At 38.8% G+C, this 23049-nt stretch overlaps 1 protein-coding gene across 1 annotated transcript in view; it reads right to left on the bottom strand.

Annotated features, from left to right (window-relative positions):
• The window catches only part of PRORP (protein only RNase P catalytic subunit), a 40671-nt gene that overhangs the window by 17508 nt on the left and 114 nt on the right, over positions 1-23049 (bottom strand). Inside the window, exons 2-5 of the mRNA XM_058829277.1 lie at positions 21140-22543; positions 20056-20103; positions 18573-18705; positions 7650-7757 (exon numbers count right to left, since the gene is read on the bottom strand). Coding sequence (XP_058685260.1) covers positions 7650-7757; positions 18573-18705; positions 20056-20103; positions 21140-22140 — 1290 coding nt within the window. The 5' untranslated portion in view covers positions 22141-22543. The remainder of the gene's footprint in view (positions 1-7649; positions 7758-18572; positions 18706-20055; positions 20104-21139; positions 22544-23049) is intronic.

Raw genomic sequence — 23049 nt, 5'->3', positions numbered from 1 at the left:
TAAGCATATGGGTTTTATTAGTATTATAGCCAGGAAAAAAAGGTTGCCAACAGTATGGGAGGCAAAACCAGGAAGAATCTGACTCTGAGAGAAAGTAACAGGCAGAACCTGTCTAATTGCCTGATAGTCAGATTTATTTAACTTGATCAATTTCTCCTGCTCTATTCTCACCAGGAAATGCAAAACTAGAGTGGAAACCTCTGAAAGGAAGAATAATTGCTTACAGCCAACTGATGAGGCATTTATTCAGGGAATCCTGTCAGCTTCCCGTTCTCCACTTCACAATGTTGGGAATTTTTAACTTTCGAGAAAGTTTCCCCTGTATTCACAAATAGCCACTCTGACTTCGTGCTTCCCTTCTTAAGATGTCTCATCTGCCCCCTACTCTCCTGTCCCAGTGTGGCAGAAGCAGTGAGGGACACTGGAGCATACTGTTATGGGAAGAGCCAGACTTGGTGGCTCAAAGGTGTGCAGGCAACGCAGGCATTTCCTCAGTAGAGGCATCCATGCCAACCAGCTGTAGGAGTACTTCTGGAACCTCAGACAGACTGATGTCCAACACATCTTCACTTACCATGTGTAAGTATACAAAGCTGAACATATTAAATGCCCTTTTATTTCTCTTTTAGCCGCAATCAGGAACTGCTAGGTTTCAGAAGAGCTGCAGGGATAGGAGAACTTGCAGGCCAAGCCTTCCCTCTGGGTTTCACTGGCAACTGAGTCTATCTCCTTCACATCTCCTGGGAAGTTTAACAGCCTTGTTCTTCTGCATCTGGTGACCAAAATTCTTGAGCTTGATCTGTGCTATTTTAGGATGGCCCCAATATAGAAGGAAACGGGGAAGACTTCAGCAGATTGGTATTGATCTCTGAGATGTGTCTTCAGAGAAGAACTGAGTTCTTCTGCTGGAATACCCAAGGAACCCCCAGAATGAGATATGGATGCAATGCTGAATATTTCCGTCATGAATCTCTAACACTATAAATGGGAGAAATTTCAAGAGTACCCCTTACTGCTTGAGCTTCTTTCTCTTCTAAGATCATGTTATACAGATGGTGAAGGTGATTGTCAGTGAAAACACCAAAAATCTTCATCTTTGCGGTTTGTGGAATACTTACAGGAAATGAAAATACAGGTCTAAAGCATGAAACACATATTGCAAAGATAAAAATCTCTCCAATCTTGCGGCACAGGACAAGTGTTTTGTTATAACGGAAATGCAAACTTGAACCACCATTAGAAGGCAGGAAAAAAAAAGAGATGGAGAAGGCTGAGAGCAAATGAACAAACACGTCTGACTGCTTTGTTGAGTGGTAAGACAAGAGGTGGTCAGAGGCAGAATTGATGAACTGTCACAGTATGACAAATAAGACCTCTGTTGGATGTATTGATTCCAAACAGAGAATGACTCATGGATCTACTTCATTCTTGCTTCATTTGCAGACAGTAAAGTACTTGAACAAATCACAGATGCTGCCAAAGAAGTCAGAGGAAAAAAAAAAATTCTTTCCCATGGAAGATTTTTTTGGGGTCAAATTTATTAATATCTGCTTGTTTTGTAGGACAGCTCATATGAGAGAGCTAATGTTTTGTACAAAGTACCACTGTCTCAATAACTGTACAGATAATCTTTTATGCATGTTGCACAGTTAAGACTGACTTGAAGACTCATAAAGATTGCCACATAAAAACCTGAGCATACCAGTATGTGTATTTGTCAGCTATATGGATATATACATGTATGCACAGGGGCTAATTTTTTTGTGTGTTTCATGGCCTCAAAAACAGTTTAGTAACTAGTACTCAGAAGAGAAAGTTGTATTCACTCAAACACTACAGGCTCAAATACATTTTTTGCTCTCCCTGTTTCAACATAAAGCACTTAAAGGCATTAAGCAGAGATTGCAAAGAAGCAAAATTATGTTTCAAAATTGATTTGGGTTATTAAGCCAAGAGAATTGCGAGTCATAAATGCCTTGTTTTTTCTTCCTTTTTAAAATTTTGCCTTAATTCGCAGAGTTGGGTTTTTTTTGTCTTGATAATTGTCTTTATATTTGGAAAATAAGCCCTGCAAATTGAATGAAGTACATACCAAAGCAATGGTTCTGAGCTCAACTCACAAAGTGTAATTCATCAAGGTTCTTTAATTCTGTGGCCAAAGTTGGGTTTCCTCAAAAATTTAGCAGGACCATTCACGACTTTCCTGAAGACTACTACCCTAGGTCCTATTTTTCTCCCTTATCTTGATGAAACGTTTTTTTCATTATCAGCTTTCCTTTCAAGACTGCAACCTCTCTCTACCCACTCTTTTCTCTACTGCTAATGTAGCCAGGAGTCCAGGAATTAACTACTACAGAACCACTAGAAAAACTAAAATTATAATATTAGTTATGAACTTTGAATCCTCCTGTTAAATATAATTTTAGATCTTTAACATAAAGAAAAAGAAAATGCAATAATATGTTTACGTAAAACTATTACTACAGCAAAATTCACTTAGTCCCCTCCCCAATTCAGAGAGCAATCTCCACTCAGCAAGCCTGCTGCTCTTTCCCTGGAAGAAACAAGAAACAGATGCAAAACATGAGGTATCCCCTGCCCCTGCCACAGAGCACTCCCAATTACAGCAGTCACAGCCAGGCTTTCTGTGACAGCCTGTGAGAGGTGCAGGAGGGAAGTTCTGGTGGCTTTCCTGCTGCCTCAGGCCAGAGATGTGGTATGCTGGCTGCTGCCAGCAGATTGGGATGGAAAGGGAGTGGAATAGCAAGGATCTGGCTTCCTCAGCTATTGTACAGGCCTACTGCAATTTATATGGGAATTACACAAACTCATGTAGTCCATTTATAGAAGTGCTGATTAAGTTTAGGAGGAACCACTTTGAATTATCTGCCAAGAGCAAAAACTATTCCTTTGTGCATTGTCAGCCTTGAGTAACTCAATCTGGAACTATTTTACCAATTGTTTAGATGTCTAAGTTTAATACAGAGATTAGAGAGGGTAAAGTTAGGGCAGAGCTGACCTCAACTGCCAAACTGTTTGAAGAAGGGAATTGTGAGTTAGCTTTGATCCAACACACATTTGAAATATATGTTCAGTTACTTCTAACACCAGATGGATACAGCTGAAAAAAAGGACCTGGCTGCATACTTAAATTTACAACATACCAAACTCATTGTAAATTAAAAATATCTAAATAGTCTTCAAACTGTTCTTGCAGATCATGCTCCCTCACCCTTCTCTCATCTCCCACCCTGGTCCTCCACAGTTCAGAGGTAGCTGAAGCAGAGCAAAGTGCCTTCACTCCTCTTCTGCAAGCCAAGAGCTGTCTCTAGAGCCTAGATATCCTGCTTGCACTGGAATTCCCTCTCATTTCCAAGGAATACTTCTGCAGAAAATTGTCATAAACAGGAAAACATCCATTTAAGAATTATAAAACAGTTTGTTAATAGGAGAAATGTGTGGAAATTCCCTCTCTTGACCTTTACAAAGTGAAAGGTGAGAGCACTACAGAGAGTACCAAATGTGATTGTGTTGGGTAAGGATTTATGTAATTAGATACATCTGGAGGAAAGGATTAACTACATGTCATGATATAGCCTGAATCAACTTTGCTTAGTTAAACTGCAAGGATATCTCTGTTTACAAACCACATGTTTGCAGTACATTGACTGACTCAGTCAGGCAAAACAAATCAGGTACAGCCTTAAACAGCAGCAGATAAAAAGGCTAAATGATTTTAGACTTTAAGGAGGTTTGGGATTTTTTTCCATTGTCTGAATGATATAGGAAAAATAATTTTAATTCTATAATATCTTTTAATAAGGAGACAACTTTAATGTCTAATTTAAAATGCTACAGTAAGGAAGCAAAGGGTTGAAAGTAGGTGCTGTCTGATGTTGCAGTTGTGCAGTCACTATATGTACACTGCCTTCAAATCAAATAGTCTCACCATTCCCAAAAATCTTTGTTCCAATCTTCATGCTGCCTCATTTTTTAAATTTTTTTATTCAGGAATTGAATAATTGATGCAGCCATATCATAATTTCTACCAGGAAACAGACCCATAGTAAAACCCACCTGAAAAAAAAAGGCAATTAGGGATTATATTTACAAATCAAGAGTGTCATAAACCAGAGAAACTGCCACAGGATGTTCCAGTAAATCTGTCAAGTCAATAATATTCATGATGATTTGGTAAGTGCTGGCTATGAGGATTGAAGCTGCCTGGGAAGTCCCATATCTAGCTTTCTAGAATGTTAGAACACTTTGGGAATTAAATGAGTAAAAATGTTTCCTTCAACTTCTGATTGTTTTCTGTCTCCTCTCATCCCTCAAGGTACCTGTGCCTTGCCACACAACCCAGCCCCTCCACAAGATGCCTAAGGCATGCTAAATGGAATTACAAATGTTAGGCTGTCTGAAACAGAGAGGAATATTTCATCAATGTTTTCTTATTTTAATCATATAACTAAGAGTTAGCTAGAGTTCCAAAACAGCTGCAGTTCTAGAAGCTAAATAATGAAGTTAAACAGTACTTTTTGTTAAATTTAAATTAAGACCAGAATGCATTTAAATTATCATGTTTTTGTCACATAAATCTTAGGCTTTCTCCTATGTTTAACAAAACCCTTTATTTTGCCATTCTAAATCACATAAGGGACTTATAAGAAACTAATAATTTGCAAATAGTAACACTTAAGAGTGTGTTAGAAACACAGCAACAATCTCATTTCTCTTTCAACCACACTGCATACTAACTACATACTCTAATAGAAAAGTCTATAAAACAATATCCTGATTGGGTCTAACAACTGCAGTAATGAACCTTTGAAAAAAACACAGACTGACCCATACCTGAAGATTCAAATTAAGCTTTTTGACACATAAAATAATTTAGCTTTTGACAGGCTGGACAGCTTTAACATAGGTCCTCAGAAACACTGCTCATTTACTACCTCTCTAGGCAAGCAGAAGTCACAGCATACCTCTCTTCCTCAAAATGGGACTGTCATGCTACCCTAGCCAGCCAGCTTAACCTCAGTAGCTTTCACTCTTGACTTTTTCCATCCTTTGTGCTCTTCCTCCTACTTCTCTCATGTTATTTCTCCTCTCCATCTTCTCAGTTTGGCACTGTGTTTCCCCATGTAGACTGAAGAATTTAACAAGGCAGGCTGTAAATGCCCCATATGTGCCACTCCACATTTCCCATTTGGCTGTCACAGGTGTGAGGATAGGAGCTTCCAGAAGAGGAAGAGGAAATTCTGTGGCAGAGTCAGCCCTCAAAGGACAGACTACAGCATTCATGGAGGTCAGCATTCACAGATGGGTGACTACTTGGCAGCAACACCCCTAACCAGAAAAGCAACACATGAACAGATTACTGTGGCCTTCCCTCATCTGAAGGAAGTCTGGAGACAGAAGAAAGGATTGCTCAGCTTTGTGGGTTTCTTTCTGTTTTCAGCAGTTTTGATAAAAAGAGTCAGAAAACAAGAATATATGCTTCTTGTCAGAAGTATCCAAAATAAGAACAAAGACACAGTTCTTTTTTGACATGTTACAACACAGAAGTTCAGAATCATGAAGAAATAAAACAGGATCTTCTAGCATCCAGCATGATCTTGCATTTAAACTATGTTTCTACTTGGAAAAAACTATAAACTCAATAGTTAATACTGTGACTGTGTATAATGACATCTAGCATTAAAAAAAAATTAAAAGTGTCTCAGTTAATTGAGAGGATCAATGCAGGGAAAATTTTCTCTCTTGATTTTTAGTAGTCGATGGGTCTTTTGGGAAATGAAGGAGCTATTTTGTTGTTTAGAGTGAAAATATGTATTTCCCATGCCAAAACAGGTACTATTCAGCCACTGAGTATCTACAGCTCTATGGCAGAAATAATGGGCAACTCCAATCTTTCATCTAATGACTCCATACTCCCAAAAACACATATCCATAAAATCAAGAAAAAAGAAGCAGCAAAGGACTGGTAGAAACCCCAGTGACTAACATTTCTTGTGCATGACAAAATGTAATTATCATTCACAGCAACATAACTCTTAGGACAAGGACATTTTAGCTAAGAGAACCTTCTTCTGGAGATAAGCTGGGGCGAGCCTAAGTAACTGTTCTGTTGTGTGGGAAGGAAAGGCAGGTCTTCCCAAAATCCTCCTAATCAGTAAACAGCTGGGATTCAGGAGAAATTTGACCTGTTCCTATATGGAAATGAAATAATATATAAAATAAATGAAATAATATAATGAAAATTGATGCCTCCACACAGTCCTTTAGAGCTCTTGGAGCCTTTGGAGTCATGGATCCCAAAGGCCTTCCATTACAGCCCGAGTTAAGGAGAAACTCAAAGGTAATTGATGCTGTTCAGCATGCTAATACCTCCTAGTAAGATTTCTCATCAGAAATCAGGAGTAATTATCTGTCAAAACCAGGTTGGCTCCTTGCTCAATTGCTTCCAGTTTCTACAAACCATCTAGAATTCTGTTTAGAGCTCCCACAGTGGGGAAGGCATGCACTGAGGAAGGACATTCATTTCTCTTCCTCATCTTTGGCAGCACAGATCTCTTTCTAGATGTTAAAACATTGTGCCACTATGTTCTGCCTAGAATTCTTTTCAGATAATCAAAACTTCCTCCCTAATCCCACCCAAACAACTTGTGAATTTTTTTTCTATTTTTGTAGTAAGTGAAGTACCCTCTTTGTGAGACAGTATCTCATGAAACTACACTGCCACTCTGAAACATCTTTCAGCAAGTTTACCTAACCTCCCTAGCTCACTTTCATCTACATATATGAGAATATACACCACTTGTGAACAATAGCTTGAAAGTAATTCTTAGAATAAAAATGTATTTATTGCAATTACGAAGAATGAATTTCTTCTTTTTTATCAATTATCAATCTCATTTATAAATTAATTTTAATTTTGAGAGCGTGAAAATTTAAATTCTGGCTTTGGAGTATGTGTGAGCAGCTACTTTGCTACTCCTAATTTGAAGTAAATTTGATTGACAAAATCCCCAAATACCTTAAGCCAATTCTTAGTGAAATGCTACAAGGGAGTACCAAGAATTCTCAAACTTAGGTATTGACAAAGGAGCAGGATTTTTCTTCTACAAATCAAGTGGAAAGAACTGAAACCAGTTTGAGCTGTCCTTGCCAAACAGGACTCAAAGTTTCAAATCAATAGGAAGTGCAACAATGTTTAAATCTGTACAGGATGTGGTTTGAACCAAGTAAGGGGTTATTTTAATGACAACTTTTACCACTGTAACTATAATAATTTTTTTACACAGCAGATTTACTCGGTTCCCCCAAATCCCTACTACTATGAAAACTTAAACAATCACACAGTGTTTGTATAACAATATTATTATTGATACCTTAGCTGTAACTATAAACATTGGCTACATGAGGAAATGTATGACATTTTATACAGCTAATACAGGCAAATATATAAGAACCATCTTCCCACTAGTAATTTTTAATTTCTGAAACCTAGATAACTCTTTGAACTTCATTATAATGTGCTACAAAGTATTTGCTCATTTTCTCTAGAGGATAACTAATAATGAGGCACTCACAGTTTTACAATCAGTATACACAAAACACTTAATGAATATTTAACCAGCACTTACATTTTCACACTGCATCCTTCTGGATTTTATGTGGGAAACATTGAGTCCATCGATAACAATATCAAACGGAAGTCGATTTTCCACAAATGCTTGAAAGGCCTCAAATTCCTGAAATAAATAAATAAATAAATAAATAAATAAATAAATAACTAAATACAGGGGAATAATAAGTTGAGTTTAACAGAAATAAATTCCATTCAATTTTTATTAAAAAAGGAAACAAAGCCCAAATGTCTCACTTTTCCTTTGCTGGCAACACTTCACATCATTACTTGCTTATTTCCTAAAACAACCACATCAAGAAAACCCACCCCATCTTTTAAGCCGTAAGTCTTAGAGTGGATATGTCCGATAAAACCATTACAACCAAAAATTACATTACAACTGAAAACCAAAACTTTACAGTTATCCAGGTTTTCAAAATTACAATCTGAACTGTACAATTCTATAAAGATGCATGCTATAGCCATTGTCACACAGCAGCTGCTGAACAAAGCAACTTTACAATCCAGTAGACAGTTTCACTACTACTATCTCTTAACATATCCAAATGTAAAATAATGATCATACTTAGGTTCTCTGGAAGAACTATGAAATCTCTGAATGCCAGTCAATATTTAAATAAACATCAATTTAGAAAGATAGTACTCCATTTGTGAGAAACACGTGGCTTTAAGGCTAAAACCATGAGCTTTCTTGCAAGGTCAGAACTGTAATGCACTGATTGAGCAAAACATCCATTTTTTCCCTCATAAGGAAACCACAACTACTTTAGGTTTGAGAGTCCATAAGAGAAGAACTGACTACAAAGCTGTAATAAAATCTTCAGGAATTTCTCCCTTGATCTTTGAGGAATGATTTAGTAGGTTTTTTTGCAGACACTTGCGTAAGATTTCTACTTTTTGCTTCTGACTGTTTTTAATAAGAACTCTGCATTATTCTGATGGGCAGTGACCTAGTTGCATAAATTACCTTTCTAGTAACAACTAAGATTTATTTATCACTGACAGAGCTTTCACAGTCCAGGCTATAAATTAACTTTCACAGGAACTCAAAACAATTAATATTTCATGCCTTCTGCAAAGGATTCAACACGTACTCTTCTAATCTTGCCTTCTTCCATGTAGCAATACGGCAACATACGTCTAAATAAAAAACCACTGCCTCAGCACCCAAAAACATATACGGAATAGACAATTCCTCCCTGGAGAAAGGAATTAAAGAAATAATTCATTTTTCCAGAAAATACAACGCTGTCAGGCACTAACAATGAATCAAATTTAGTTGGAATGCTTATGACAAATTATATTAGGAAAAGGGTTACTTGTACTAAGAGTACAAACCAAATAAGACAAGACGGGTCACTCAGCTGTTAAAATTTCAGGAATAATTTCCAGGTGAACAAAGGTGTACCAGTCAAAACCACAGTGATAAGAATACAGACAACACAGGGCTTAACCTAGCACCCTAGGAATCAATCACCATTTATGTGATCTTTCACTTCTCCACGGCTTAAATAAATGTTACTATTGAGAAAGCATAAAAAGCTGGACAAGGAAATTATCATCTAAAACAAAAATAAATTGTTGGCACTTGTGAAGTATTTTCCCCACCTCCTTGCCCTAATCTCAATGTATTTTCCATAGGTGAATAAAAATTCTCATTGCCATCTGGCAGGAACAGCAAGACACAGAAGGAAGTCACTAGGAAAGGCAGCAGCGGGGATAGCAGGTAGAAATAAGTGCAAAACCAAACAAGATGGATTCCTGACTTTTGGGCCTACACCATCCATGGACCTCCCCATGGTTCAAAATCTGGCAAGTCATCACTGCAGTACTGGATGGCTATCTGAAATGGGAGAGATGACAAGAAGCAAAAGACATGCAACCCAAATGAAGGTAAGATAGAAAAGCCCTGAGACAAAGATGAGTGAAAATAGAAAAGATAAAAAGTGGAAGCAGGTGAAACATGCGGTAAACACTCCAACACAGAATTATTTTCTCAATGCTAACAAATGGCAATATTATTTGAAGTAACATACTTACAGTCAAGACATTTTTAAGAAGGAAACTGTACAAGTAATTTTGTCTTTATGGGCTCAGTTCAATACAAAACAAGTCCTTTGCAGAGAATTTTGCAAGTAGTATTTTAAGTGGCAATGGTTATAAAGCAGTCCCTGAAAAGGTGGTTTTCCCTAATGGGCAGAGTAGACTATTTAGGGAATACTACATCATGAGTTGGGGAAACACCAGAGGAATTCAGTAGGACTGCACACTCCTCTGCCCACTCTGCTTGGATCCCTCTCCTCTCCCAGAAGAACAGATGGTGCAGGGCTGCCAGAAGGGTCCTGCTGAGAGGCACCAGGGTAGGCTCAGAACTCCTCAGAAAGCCACCTCCTGGCTGTCTGGGATTTACTCCTGGAGCTGGGGAGATGCTGCAGCTTTTTCAGTGCCATTCCTTTGGCCACTGCGTGTTTCCACACCATCTCCTCCTGTCCATGTCTCCTAACATTCTCAAGAGATGCCTGACAGACAGCATGCTCTGCCAGCCTCCTGGATCAGCTCAACTGTTTTGCATCTCTATGACTAAACTGTGCAAAACAGGGAAAGAAGGTTTGCTGGTGGCAAGGAGACTTATTCAGGCAGGAAAATTAGGAGTTAATAGCAAAGTGCAGAAGACAAATGGCCAATTTTAATTCATGTCACCAAATACAGAAGACTCCAATAAAAAGCCTCAGACAGACTAAAAATCCCAAGGGTCAGTTCATTTTCTCCTCACCATCCATATTTCTCCAGCAACACACAAGACAGTGTTCTTTCCTTTTCCAGAAAAAAAATACATTAAGAATGACAAAGAAGGTCTTCTCCCCTGAGAGCCAGTTTTTGAGCTGCCATATTTCTCATCCTCTCTGGACACAGGGAAGGAAAAGGGCGAAGCCTGGAAATAAGCAGCAGGCTATCTCATCCACACATAATACAAATGCCCAAAGACTTCCACTGTAGGAGTGTGCTGGGTCTGGCTGAGCTGGAGTTAATGTTCCCCACAGCAGCCCTCACAGTGCTGTGTGATGCACTGGTAGCTAGAAAGGTGTGGGTAACACACCAGTGTTCTGGCTATTGCTGGGCAGTGCTCCCACAAGATTAAGGCTGTGTTTCCAACATTACCCTCACCAGTAGGTGGGCAAAATCTTGGGAGGGGACATAACCAAGACAGCTGACTCAACATGACCAAAGGGATATCCCATCCATATGATACCTCCTCATAACAACATCCAGCAGAAAGAAGGGAGCAAGGGGAGGGCATTTATTATTATGACCTTTATTTTCTGGAGCAACTGCTATGCATACTGATGCTCTACTTCCCAGGGAATGGCTGGAGGAAGTAGAGAATAAATATTTTATTCTTCTCCACTTCTGCATGCAGGCTTTGCTTTTGCTTTAATAAACTGTCTCTATCCTGATTCACAAGTGCTTTTCCATCTCATTTTATACCCCTATTGGCCTTGTCCTGTTGAGAGGAGAGATAGAGCAGCTTGGTGGGCACCTGGTGTCCAACCAAGACCAGCCCCCTACAAGAGAAAGTAGACAATTTAAATAATGCTGATCTTTTAAGGCTTGGGATTTGTCTGGATTTTATGCAGATCTTACTTCAGCCACAGTAGTAAACAGATGATTCATCCACAGTTCCCTAAAGATATCTGCTCCATTAGCTGTTAGAAGGAATTAAAGGCTCTCTTTCTAAGCAGCGAATGAAATAGAGCACAGCCGCAGTTAGGGTACAACTAATCAAGAGAACCCAGACATGATGACCATCCATGCAGTACAAGGATGACATGAAGGTTACAGAATCATAGAATATGCTGAGTCGGAAGGGACCCACGAGGATCATTAAGTCCACCTATTAGACCTTCACAGGACCATCCCCAAGAGTCAGGTTAGTTTAGGCAAAAAAAGTGCAAGCTATTCATGAAGGTTTACCTTTCCAAATGGAGACTGCAACGTGACCTACACACACCCCACAGGTGGTGTACGCCACAGGAGCATTTACATGGAAACAGTTGCTGAACCAGGGGCACTTCTGATAAATTCCTTCAATAAGCCAACAAATAACAAAACACATCTCTCTCTCTCCCCCACTCCCACTTCAGGTAAAAGCACCAAAACAAATACAGCAACCTTACACTGATTTCAAACTTGTTCTAACGGGTTCATCTCACAAAGCTTTTAAGGAAAAGTCCATTTTCCTTATGGACTCAAAAACATGACTCAAACTGAAGGAAGTAAACTAAAACCACATTTTGTATTGCTTATTGACATGACCTTCCTTAAGGCTCAGTTTCTGCAGAGAAGTACTGCAGAACAGCAGGGCTGTTACCTCACTGCGGGACTTTCCCCCCCACGCACAGCACAGTGCTCACAGTGGCTCTGGTGATATCCTGTTTCACATCATGTACAAAAGAAAAGGGAATTTTAAAAAACCCACCTGATCTCATTCATTGCCTTACTGGGAAAACAGGGGAATGCCAACTATGCAACCTTTAAATATTATTCACTGCACCTTCAATTAAAAAAATCTTTCCTTCAAAAACTGATACACACTGACTAAATCAACTGAAAAAAAAAAAAAAGCCAGCTATAACCAAACCCGTGATGGAATTTATATTAATGTAAAGAATTGAAGAGTTTTAAATAATTTATTGTTTAATCACTAGGGTGTGGGTGGCCTGAGTCCATTCATATCTTGGCAAAAGCACAAAAAGTTGCATTTTTTTCTATTCCACACCAGCTGGATGGCTCATGCACTATTTCACCACCACCTTATACTGGTATGTACCAGTGCTGCTCCAGAACAGGGTGTTTTCCACCTTCTCCCTTTCCTCAGCCATTCATTTCTGGCTTTGTTCCCTCACCTACCTATGCACACATGTTGTTAGCACAGAGAGAAAGACTCAAGTGGATGAACTCAGCCCATACAACAGTTTTTAGTCTGCACCAGTCCCCTGCTGAGGTTACAACACAGAGGACTGTCCTGGCATGAAAATGCAGCCAGGAAATGGAATGAGAGTGGTAGCAGCTGAGATTATTGGGATCACCTTTTCCCACAGGTAGCCCTGACTATGCTAAATTATGAAACAACATTTTATGAAATGTAACTCTCAGCCTGGAATATTACAGCAAAGCAAGAGAGGCTGGTTGTAAAAAAATAGAACTATAGGAACTATTGTTTGAAAAAGCAAGCAAGGAAAAAAAAGACTAATTTTGCTACCTTGAATAATTAATTAAAAGTTTTTTCTTTAAATAAATGTACCTTCAGACTTCAAGTCTGGTTTACATAGCGAGAAGTATTTAAAAAAGCAGCAGTAAAAAACATGAAAATAGCATTTTTTGCTAAGACAATACTATTTCAGATTCTATAAATACATTCATAGATTTATAGAACAGAAATATACATTTTTCTTCCCATACCAGTGTACATACAGATTACAAGCTTCAAAACCACAACAAAAACAAGGGAAAGAATTCATTATCAGTATTTACAGATATTATGTTAATCATGATAACAATAAATAAACATTTCAAAACAAAGATAATACAGCTAAACAAGTAAGTCCTTTGGTAAGAGCAATGAGAGTAATACATATAAGTATTTTGAAATCATTTTAATGTCTGAAACAGTTCTAAGTGTATGACAAGTTTAGGATCACAGAAAAATTAAATCTCTCTAACATTTTTCTTCTCAAGTCTAAATAAGAAATATGTTGGCAACTAGAAATAAACATCATGGCATTGGTCAAATTCTTGAACCATCCAAAATGTCTACTATCTAAATACCAAAACCCAAAGTAATCTAACATACAAAGGAAATACATGAGCAAATTCACAGAGGGCTTATGAATACAAGAAAGGCTATTATGTTCCTGCCAATGCACAGAGTTCAAAAATAAGAATTACAAAACCCACACTAAATCGTATTCAAATCACTGCAGAAAAGGCCATTTGTCACTTCCTCTAAACAATAAAGCTTTTGTTCACTTCAGGAATGGTGAACAAAATTTAATTTAACACTAGTTAAATTAAAAAATGCAAAACTACAATATTCAATATATATTTTTTCCAGAAGAAGTCACAATACTTAATACTTTGTACAGCAGAAAAAGGAATGTATCCTCTCTTGTTAAATGACAATATCCTCAGGTGCAAGGAAAGAGCAAATTCTGATTAACAGGATGTTATACTGCACTTAAGTATAATGTAACTGCCCCTATTATCAAACAGGGTATATTTTAGAGAAGTGAAAACATTCCATTTTAAAGTTTCATAAAATACAATGTTATGGGGGTTGCTTTGTTTTCAGCAATGTTTCTTGGTATCAGAAGAAAAACACAGGAATGAACATTAAGTGTGAGAAATAAAATTCAGCTGTCCAACTGAAATCCAGCCAGTTCTTTTTTTTAAGGCGCCTTGGTGAAGCACTCTTAAATCTACTTGTTGCTATGCCCAAAGGGTTTGAATACTTCCCCTACAGTTTGAAAGCTTGGAAATCCCCTTCAGACCCTTCTAAAAAGGACGGCTTTTCTCAGTATTGCATATGGTATCTCTATGTGCTCTGGATTGCACACAATTTGTTTGGCCTCTGAGTTTACAAATAATCCCCGAGTCAGGAACTGCTGTGGCTGTAGCCTTTGGAGGCATGGTCAGGAACAGGAAGGTGCTTGCAGGCACTCACTGTGATGTGTGTGGTGCTGCCCATTCACAGCCTCTGCCCACAGCGGCACTGCTGGTGCAGGACTCAGCTCACAATCCATGGGAACAGAGGTAGAGAAGGTAAATGGCACACTTAGCCTGGGCTGTGGCACATGCTGTGCCACATTCAGAACAGGACTGACACACACTCAAAGCCCTCTTTGGGTCACTTAGGCCTTTGGGGCAAAGAATGGAGTTGGAACGAGAACCACAGCTTTATAGAAAAAAAAAAGTATCAATCTAAAAGGTAAAATGTTCAAGGTTCCTTGGAAATAGCACTGCCTCATTTGGATGAAAAAGGACACGGAGATGAATGGGCTACTTCCTCCTTGTTGTCCCCTTATGTTCTAGAAGAATATGTAAAATCCCTGCTTAGCCCAGATCTAGTGTGGGAATTCACATGACCACAAACCCATCCCTTCCTGCCTTTTTGACAGCACATACACATCTCCCATGAGCTTCCTTCCCACTGCACAACAACCCTTTCAGGCTTATTGGAGGTATGTAGGAGCCACAAAGGGAATGAAATTACAGAATTTGTGTAAACACCCAGAAGCAGCTGTGACATGAAAGTCATCACAGCAAAAGTTGATTCTGCCTCTCAGCATACCAATTATATCCTCTCAGGCTCAATGGCATAGCTCCCAATTAAATGCAGCCAGAGTAAACAAGCATCTGACAGAAAACATGTAGAAATTTGGTATGAAAGGTGACAATCTTATTATAACTGGTTCCTTTCTGTGGCAGCCTGCAAGGTTACAGCTTGTTGTACTTGATTATCACATGACGTCCCGACAGACCTTCCAGAACTATGCATAACGAACTGAATTGATGCCTATTTTTGATGTGTAACATTTCCTTATCACAATCAGTTTTACAGTTCATGCAGGCCATCTTTTCAACATAGTTGTAAACAGTGTTCACTACTATTCTCATGTACAAACCTGTGTTGTTTGATTTTCTTTCCTAAAACTAATTACAAAAAAGACTTTTTTTTTTTTTTTAATCACCGCACAAGAAACTACTTTCTGGGGAATCCTCAACAAACCAAGTCTTTGCTCCTCATTTTCTACTCTGATCACATTTATTCTTAAGTGACAGAAATAAAGCAACAAAGCTGTTGCAAAAGTAAGACAGAAGACTATTCATTGGTGAAGAAAAAAAAGAGATTCCAAAGTGAATATATTCAATTTGGAACATTGTTGGAAAAAAAATATTTAGAGCTCAAAACAACTCAAACTGTTTCCCCAATTAACCATTTCACTGCAGGAAATACAGATGCACTAAAGAAAACTAGTTAGAAGAAAAGAAAGAATACAAAGCTGAAGTTTCCTATTTGAATTACAGCCACTACAAAAAAGTGATTGACTGGAAAATTAAATCTCCCTGCCTTCTCAGATATATTTGCTTACATCCTTATTTCAGCCTCATCACCTAGTTCCCCTCTGGAAGCCCCTGGCTGCAGAAGAAGTCACACAGTCTGAAATACCTAAAATGGGCAACATATTTTCATCGCCACATGTCTGCCTTTATAGCACAAGAACAACTAAAAAGTCCCAAATTTATTTCTGGAAACATGTGATACATCATGACACTGTTTTGACACTACCCCCACATCCATGCTCAAAATTCACTGAGGAAGCAGACTTTAAGCTGTACAAACAACAGTAAACACACCAAGTTCATCTCCGTTCAGGGACTGCCTGCTGATACAGAAAAGGAATGAGATCAACTTGAAACTAACAAGTAGGTGGCCCCAGAGTGATAAAAGATGGAATTTCATGTATCACACAGACTAACAGAATCTACTGACATCAAAATTTAATATAGTGTATTGAGTCTTTTTTTCATTACATTGTATTCATTTAATCAGTCAGGCTCTCACACAGGAGGAACAGAATTTCTACTACTCTTCAGATTGTGTGTGAAGGTCTTGTTACCCAGAACTCCCTTCCTAAATCTCTCCACCTTCAACTGGTACTGCCAAACCAGCCCAGTCTACTTGACACATTTGAAATTTTCAAGCCATACAGAGTTCAATAAAACACAGCTTTTTGTTTATTTTAAGATATTACAGAACACCAGTACCTATTAAATACTTAAAATTACTGCTACATTTTTAAGGAGAATTTTATTCTCCTGTATAATTCACAACTAGATCAGATCAAAAGTCCTGAACTGTAAATAAAATCTGTATATAAATTAGATGTCTGCACAATAGGCTGTATGTATTACAAACACCCCAAAACTGTTTCAAGTTTCTGTAACTGATAAACATGTTTAATGTCCATGCCTGCAGAAAGTCTGAAGAATAAACCTGGTGTCCTCTTCCATATTTTCAAATCTAGTGAAGAACTGAGGTGCTAGCTGCAGCAAAACCCCAGTCAATACTCAAAGATAAAGCAAACCTGGCCTGAGATGTGGTGTGGGCTCCATCTAGTGGGGCTCAGCTTTGTTCCATATTGCTACCGCCAAATCTGTTATCTCCACACATATGTGTCAGAAATAGAATCATAGAATCATTAAGGTTGGAAAAAAACCCCAAAATCATCGAGTCCAACCTGTGACTGATCACCACCTTGTCAACGAGGCCATAGCACTCTGCTCCATCCAGCTGCTTCTTGAACACCTCCAGGGACGGTGACTCTACCACCTCCCTTGGCAACCCGTTACATGTTCTACACCCTTTCAGTTAAGAAATTCTTCCTCATGTCCAACTTCAACCTCCGCTGGCACAGCCTGATGTTATCTCCTCTCGCACTGCTGCCAGTTGTCTGGGAGAAGAGACCAACCCCCAGCTGGCTGCAGCCTCCTTTCAGGCACTTGTAGAGACCAGTAAGGTCTCCCCTGAGTCTCCTTTTCTCCATGCTGAACAGCCCCAGCTCCCTGACTTGCTCCTCCTACGACTTACTCTCCAGACCCTTGACCAGCTCCATTGTCCTTCTCTGGACATGCTCCAGCACCTCAATGTCCTTCTTATGGTGAGGGACTCAGAACTGGACACAGGATTAGAGATGTGGCCTCACCAGTTTTCTGTACTGGGGGACAATCACTGCCCTGGTCCTGCTGGCCACACTATTTCTGATACAGGCTAGGATGCCACTGGCATTCTTGGCCACCTGGGCACACACTGGATCATGTCCAACTGCTGTCAAGCAGCACCCTCAGATCCTTTTCCGCTGGGAAGCTTTCCAGCCACTTTGTCTCCAGCCTGCAGCACTGCCTGGGGTTATTGTGACAAAAGTCCAGGACCTGACATTTTGTCTTGTTGAACCTCATAGCTGGCCTTGACTCACTGATCCAGTCTATTCAGATCCCTCAAGAGCCCTTCTACCTTCCAGCTCATAAACACTCCCACCCAGCTTGGTGCTGTCTGCAAACTTGCTGAGGGTGCATTTGATCCCCTCATCCAGATCATCAGCCAAGGTATGAAACAGGACTGGCCCAGCCCCGAGCCCTGGGGAGCCCCACTGCTGACCGGCTGCCAACTGGACGTAGCTCCTGTCACCACCACTCTCTGGGCCCGGCCATCCAGACAGTTTTCCACACAGGGGAGAGCATACCTGCCCAAGCCATGGGCTACCAGCTTCCACAGGAGAATGCTGTGGGAGGCAGTGTCAAAAGCTTTACTGAAGTCATAGAACTGCAATATACTGTAGCATCTGAAACTGTGCCCTCTCATATGTTTACCATGACCTTTGAAAAGCTTGATCCTTATAATGTATACTGTAATTATAAATATGAAAGTGTATCTTTAAAATTGAGGAGTAGTTGATAGGTTGGTGGGTTGTAAAAGGTGATAGAACAAAACTATAACCAGTTCTTTTACTTCTTTGCAAGCTCAAGATGTCTTATTTTGTTCTATTCAGTGGGTTTTATTCCATATTTAAAATTTAGCTTTTGAAGGATTAAAATATTTTAATTTTTTAATGTAAAAAAGGCCCACATTTTAATTATTTCAGCATCCATTAACAGCTGGATGAAAATATAAGAACAAATAAAATATGAAAAATTATAAACACAACTGAAAAAGACACAGAGGATACTTCATGGCCTATCTTATGACCTACCAATGTTTAAAGCAAATTAAAAAAAAAAAAGTCTGGTGTTCTCTAAGTGCCTGAACATTACTTGTATATTACCCTTCTAGCCAATGAACCTGATAGTGTACAAGACCTACCTTTGGACTTGTCTTTCTAAAAGTGTCAGTTCCATGTATCACGTCCCTTATTATTCTCTCACTGAGATTACTGTACTCCTCTTCAGTGAGGTTACTGTCCTCCAGCTGATGCTTGCAAACTGGGCATTGTCCACTGCAACAGTAGTGAAACAGGAAAATAAAAGGAAAAAGGCTTTTAAATAAGAAATTCCTTAAATATTACTAATTTATCAAGTGTCTGTTTGAGACAATATGAGTTTAAAAGAACCCCAACACAGTACAATCATCAGAAAATCAGTTGTATTCTTTCTGTGATACATCCAAAACCTACTAAAGTCATTAGCTCTTATATTCTTTTTATTTTCTTGAAAACATTTTCATTTTATTCAAATATTTGTCCAAATAGGCTACCTCAAACTTGTTTAGCTCAAAATAAACAGTTCTTACAGCTCTAATAAAATAACTACTATGGAACCACTTGTCACCATTTTGTTTGCAGATTCTTAATCCATGATAAAATATGAGGTGATGGAAGTTAGTTTAGCTGTCAAAGTCTTTAACTGTTTACAGACAGTAAGATAGAAAACAGACTTTGCTTTCAGTCAAGACAATTGATCTTAAAATTTTAAAACTCTTAAAGGCTGGAAAAGGTTGTCTAAAATATGATGAATTATTATAACAGAGTACAGTACCACACACATTCTTATACAATAATAAATGCATTTTATAGCAAATAAGTCTTAAAAGAGTGAGCTATGCTATTCTTTCAATGGCTTCAAAAACCATGGGTCTACATGTGCTTTTACTTCACAGTATGCAACAGAAGCATTTTTATAAACCACCTAAAAAATCCCATAATCTGTTGGAGATATTCTCATAATTAATACATTTATAATTGCTAAATTGCTACAAAAGTATAAAACAAAGATTCAAACAGAATAACTTTTAAAATAGCAGTTTACAGACATTAAGAAAACTGCACTGTAATAGAAACACACACACAAATATACCAGTGAAAACCTAAGAACCATTTTGCCTTCACTGAAAATGAGATAGGGAGAAACCCTTCATCTGTACAAATTAACTGTAGTGTGCAAATAGTATCAGTTTTCAAGAAGATAACACTTTACACACCAAAGCTGCTCTGCTAGATTGTGATAAACAACAGCATTATAAAGCCAACAGAAAGGAAAGTCTTTAAATCCTGAACAGGAGACAAATAAGCCACACAGTAAAACGGCACCTCTTACTTTTTACTGTGTTTTTATATCTTCGCTCTTCTAAGTATAGCTCTTTTCCAAATGTGTATGTTGGGTCTTGTTTAATGTACAAGGAGTTGGAAACTGGAGTTTGTGAACTCATATGTCACAACAGAGGTTCATATTCTCAAGAACTGAAATACTTTTGTATTAAGGAAAGCAATTTTTTTTATATTTTTAAAGGAATAGTTCAGCATAGACTAATCAAGACAACACCTCACTTATAAATAAAATCTTGTATTTACCTGTCTTTAATGTTGGTCAGGTGTCCTCTCCAGTTCCCTCCTGGTATACTAATATGTACAGAGGGAAAGATAAATAAAAACATTAGGTTCTTATTTAACAATATCTGAATTATATGTCAGAATAATTATATTCTGGTCAACATTCAGCAATAAAAAAACAAACAATCATCTACCCTGCAAAGGAATTATATAAAAATCCATATTAATTTATTAACACCTGGAAATATTATATAAAGAACGAGCATTTAATAACATGCAAAGAACCGAGACCATTGACCTCAGCAGTTTATGTTGTCCCTAAATTTTAAGAACAACACAAACAATCAGTGTGCACTGACAAGTGTTAAGTTACTGCCTCTGCCACATTTTCCATCCAGGAAGACTAACTTGTAAAGTGGCTCTGTAGCTCACATAAATCAAAGTTAACAGTAAAAAAAATCACAGTTGGGCTCACATCCAGCCTCACGACAAATACGGAACGGGCTCAGGTGAACCCCACTGTGTATGTGCACTGTAACTAGTCGTAATCTGCAGAGTCTGACAATCACTACTCATGAAAACAAATAGTGTGACCAGCTAAATACTGTGCTAAAACATAGAGCCTCCTAATAAGATTGTATAGAAAACTAGGAGATTAACAAAGTCCATACATTTAATCTTCACTTTACCTAGTGGAATTTGCTGCCTCTTTCCTTTAAAGAATTATTTAACTTTCAACTAGCTTACTACTTCTACACTCCAATAAATTACAGAAAAAGCCCTCATACACCTGTCAATATTCCTTATCTAGCACACCAGAAAGAGATGAAATCAGCTATTTTGAATTGCCATGACCCAACATGATTTCCTAATTTTTGTACCAAGGAGTAATATTTAACAGGTAAAAGAAAAGGTGAAATCAATAAAAACTTTAGTTTCACAGTAATTTGTGAGCAAAAATAAAATGCATCTTTTCATGACAACATGTCTCTTGTGGAGAAGCAAAAATTAAAATGAGATGTTGAGGGGTCTTAGAGTTGATCTGTGGGATAATATGAATCCCTACTCCTCATGAGCTGCATCTTGCTATTGAAACTCTATTTACCTTTCAAACCATAGCTTTATACTCCGCATAAATGTTTTGTGAGGGTATATTTGGTTCTCTCTCAAATATAAGAGGATACCAAAGAGCTCTTTTTGTAACTCAGCACTTTTCATACCCCTGCTGAAGTCAAAAAACGACTGCAGGACATGCAAGGTTGGGACCACATCTTTAGCCAACATTTCATTGTACAGTTCAAAGGCGAGTTTCATTTCTTGGTGACGGCTGGCTGCTTTGATACAAGACTCGTAGCACGTCCGTGACGGAATCATAATCTTTTTCACTTCTTCCAAAAGAGTCAAGGCCATTCTCCATTGATCTGAATTGCTCAACCCCTTGACCAGAAGGTTGTAAGCCCCACTTTCTAAAATCTTAAACCTGACTTTCATTATGTCATACACATCACGGATTTCTGAAACCTGTCCCTGCTGGACACACAGTGTCAGGTATTTGACCAACACATTGTATGCAATGTCACCATTACGCTTTGCCACATGGGTCAGCAAGGACTTGGCCACATCAATGGGGCTGTTGCACCTTATCATACTGTTCAACATCACCTCCTCAAATATTTCAGGTAATTGGAAATCCTCCCTTAGTTTGTTCCATTCCTCAGCCTGTAAAGGTTTTTCTGGAGGTTGTACATTGCTAAACTTATGCCTTGACAGAACACGACTCATTGACCATTTCTTTGCAGCTCCAACAGAGGAAGAAAAGCGGAATTTCCCTTCAGGTATTTCTTTAATCTCCTCATCCCATCCTTTTCCTTCTTCGCAATCAATTTCAGACCTTTTCTTGGTAGGTAAGACATCAGTTTCTTTGGGGTCCACTGGTAATGCAGTGCTGGAAGATGTCATAAAACTGAAATAGTTAATTTTTTCCCTATTAGGGATGCTGAAAGAAGCAGCAAACAGCTGTTGGCATCTTGAAACAGGCCAGAACATGTGACATTTCCATAGCAAAGCCTGAAAACCCTGCTGACTAGCTTGAGAAAGGAGTGCCATCACAAAACAAGATTACCTCACAATTACCTCACTGTATCTGATAGTTATAAAATGAAAAATACAGTTTGCAGGGGGATGTTCATTAATAAAAGCCCAAGGGATGTCAAGCTGTATAAGCTTCTGTTTCCAAATGCTTGTTCTGTGAGTCCTTTTAGTCTTTTACAGACACAAAAAATGGTAAAATCTTTTTTCACAAAAATCAGTCTCTTGGACTGTGAGGATGATCATGCAAAATGAGAGTATCTTTCTTTCTAGAGAAGATGTTTTGCGTATTATGATTCCTGTTTGCTGGTTACAGCAATGATGTGTACTGCTTATGTTGCACGCAGAAAGGCAAAGTTGACGCAGCTGCACAAAAAGCACAGGGTTTTTCTTCCTGCCTTTGTCCAAGTCAGGGGATTTCCTAAAAATAAAAACAACACCACGATATCATGACCTGCTCCGTGGATTCCTGTAATATTTACATCTGCATGCTAGCAAACACGAAACTGGAGGTTGCTCAACGATTTCAGGTAAGAAATCCCCATTCCGATCTTTCAGGAAGTCCCAGGACGGGGTTCCTACATGGCTTCCCTTACATTTTCACCCGATGATAAACTTCCATTTAACTTGTTTTCCCAATCCCAAATCCTTGGTAACGCCGCTGCCAAAGAGAGAGAGCAACACCGCGGGCGGTATTTACACTGAAATCCCAGGTACACGTTAGATTATACGGGTAAACACCGGGAGGACCGCAGGCTGGTCCGCCTCACGGGGAGAACCCACAGGGTCCTGCGTCTCGGTGCCCCGCAGACCCAGTCCGGCCGTACCGCAGAGCCCCCAGCTTTTGGGAAAGTCGCTCCCGCTCGCCCGTCGCTCCCGCTCGCCCCTCACTCCCTCATCCCCTCTCTCCCTCATCCTTCATCAGGG

The sequence above is a fragment of the Poecile atricapillus genome, chromosome 1, assembly GCF_030490865.1.
Source record: "Poecile atricapillus isolate bPoeAtr1 chromosome 1, bPoeAtr1.hap1, whole genome shotgun sequence".
Lineage (NCBI taxonomy): Eukaryota > Metazoa > Chordata > Aves > Passeriformes > Paridae > Poecile > Poecile atricapillus.
This window is presented reverse-complemented; position numbering and strand designations above follow the sequence as displayed.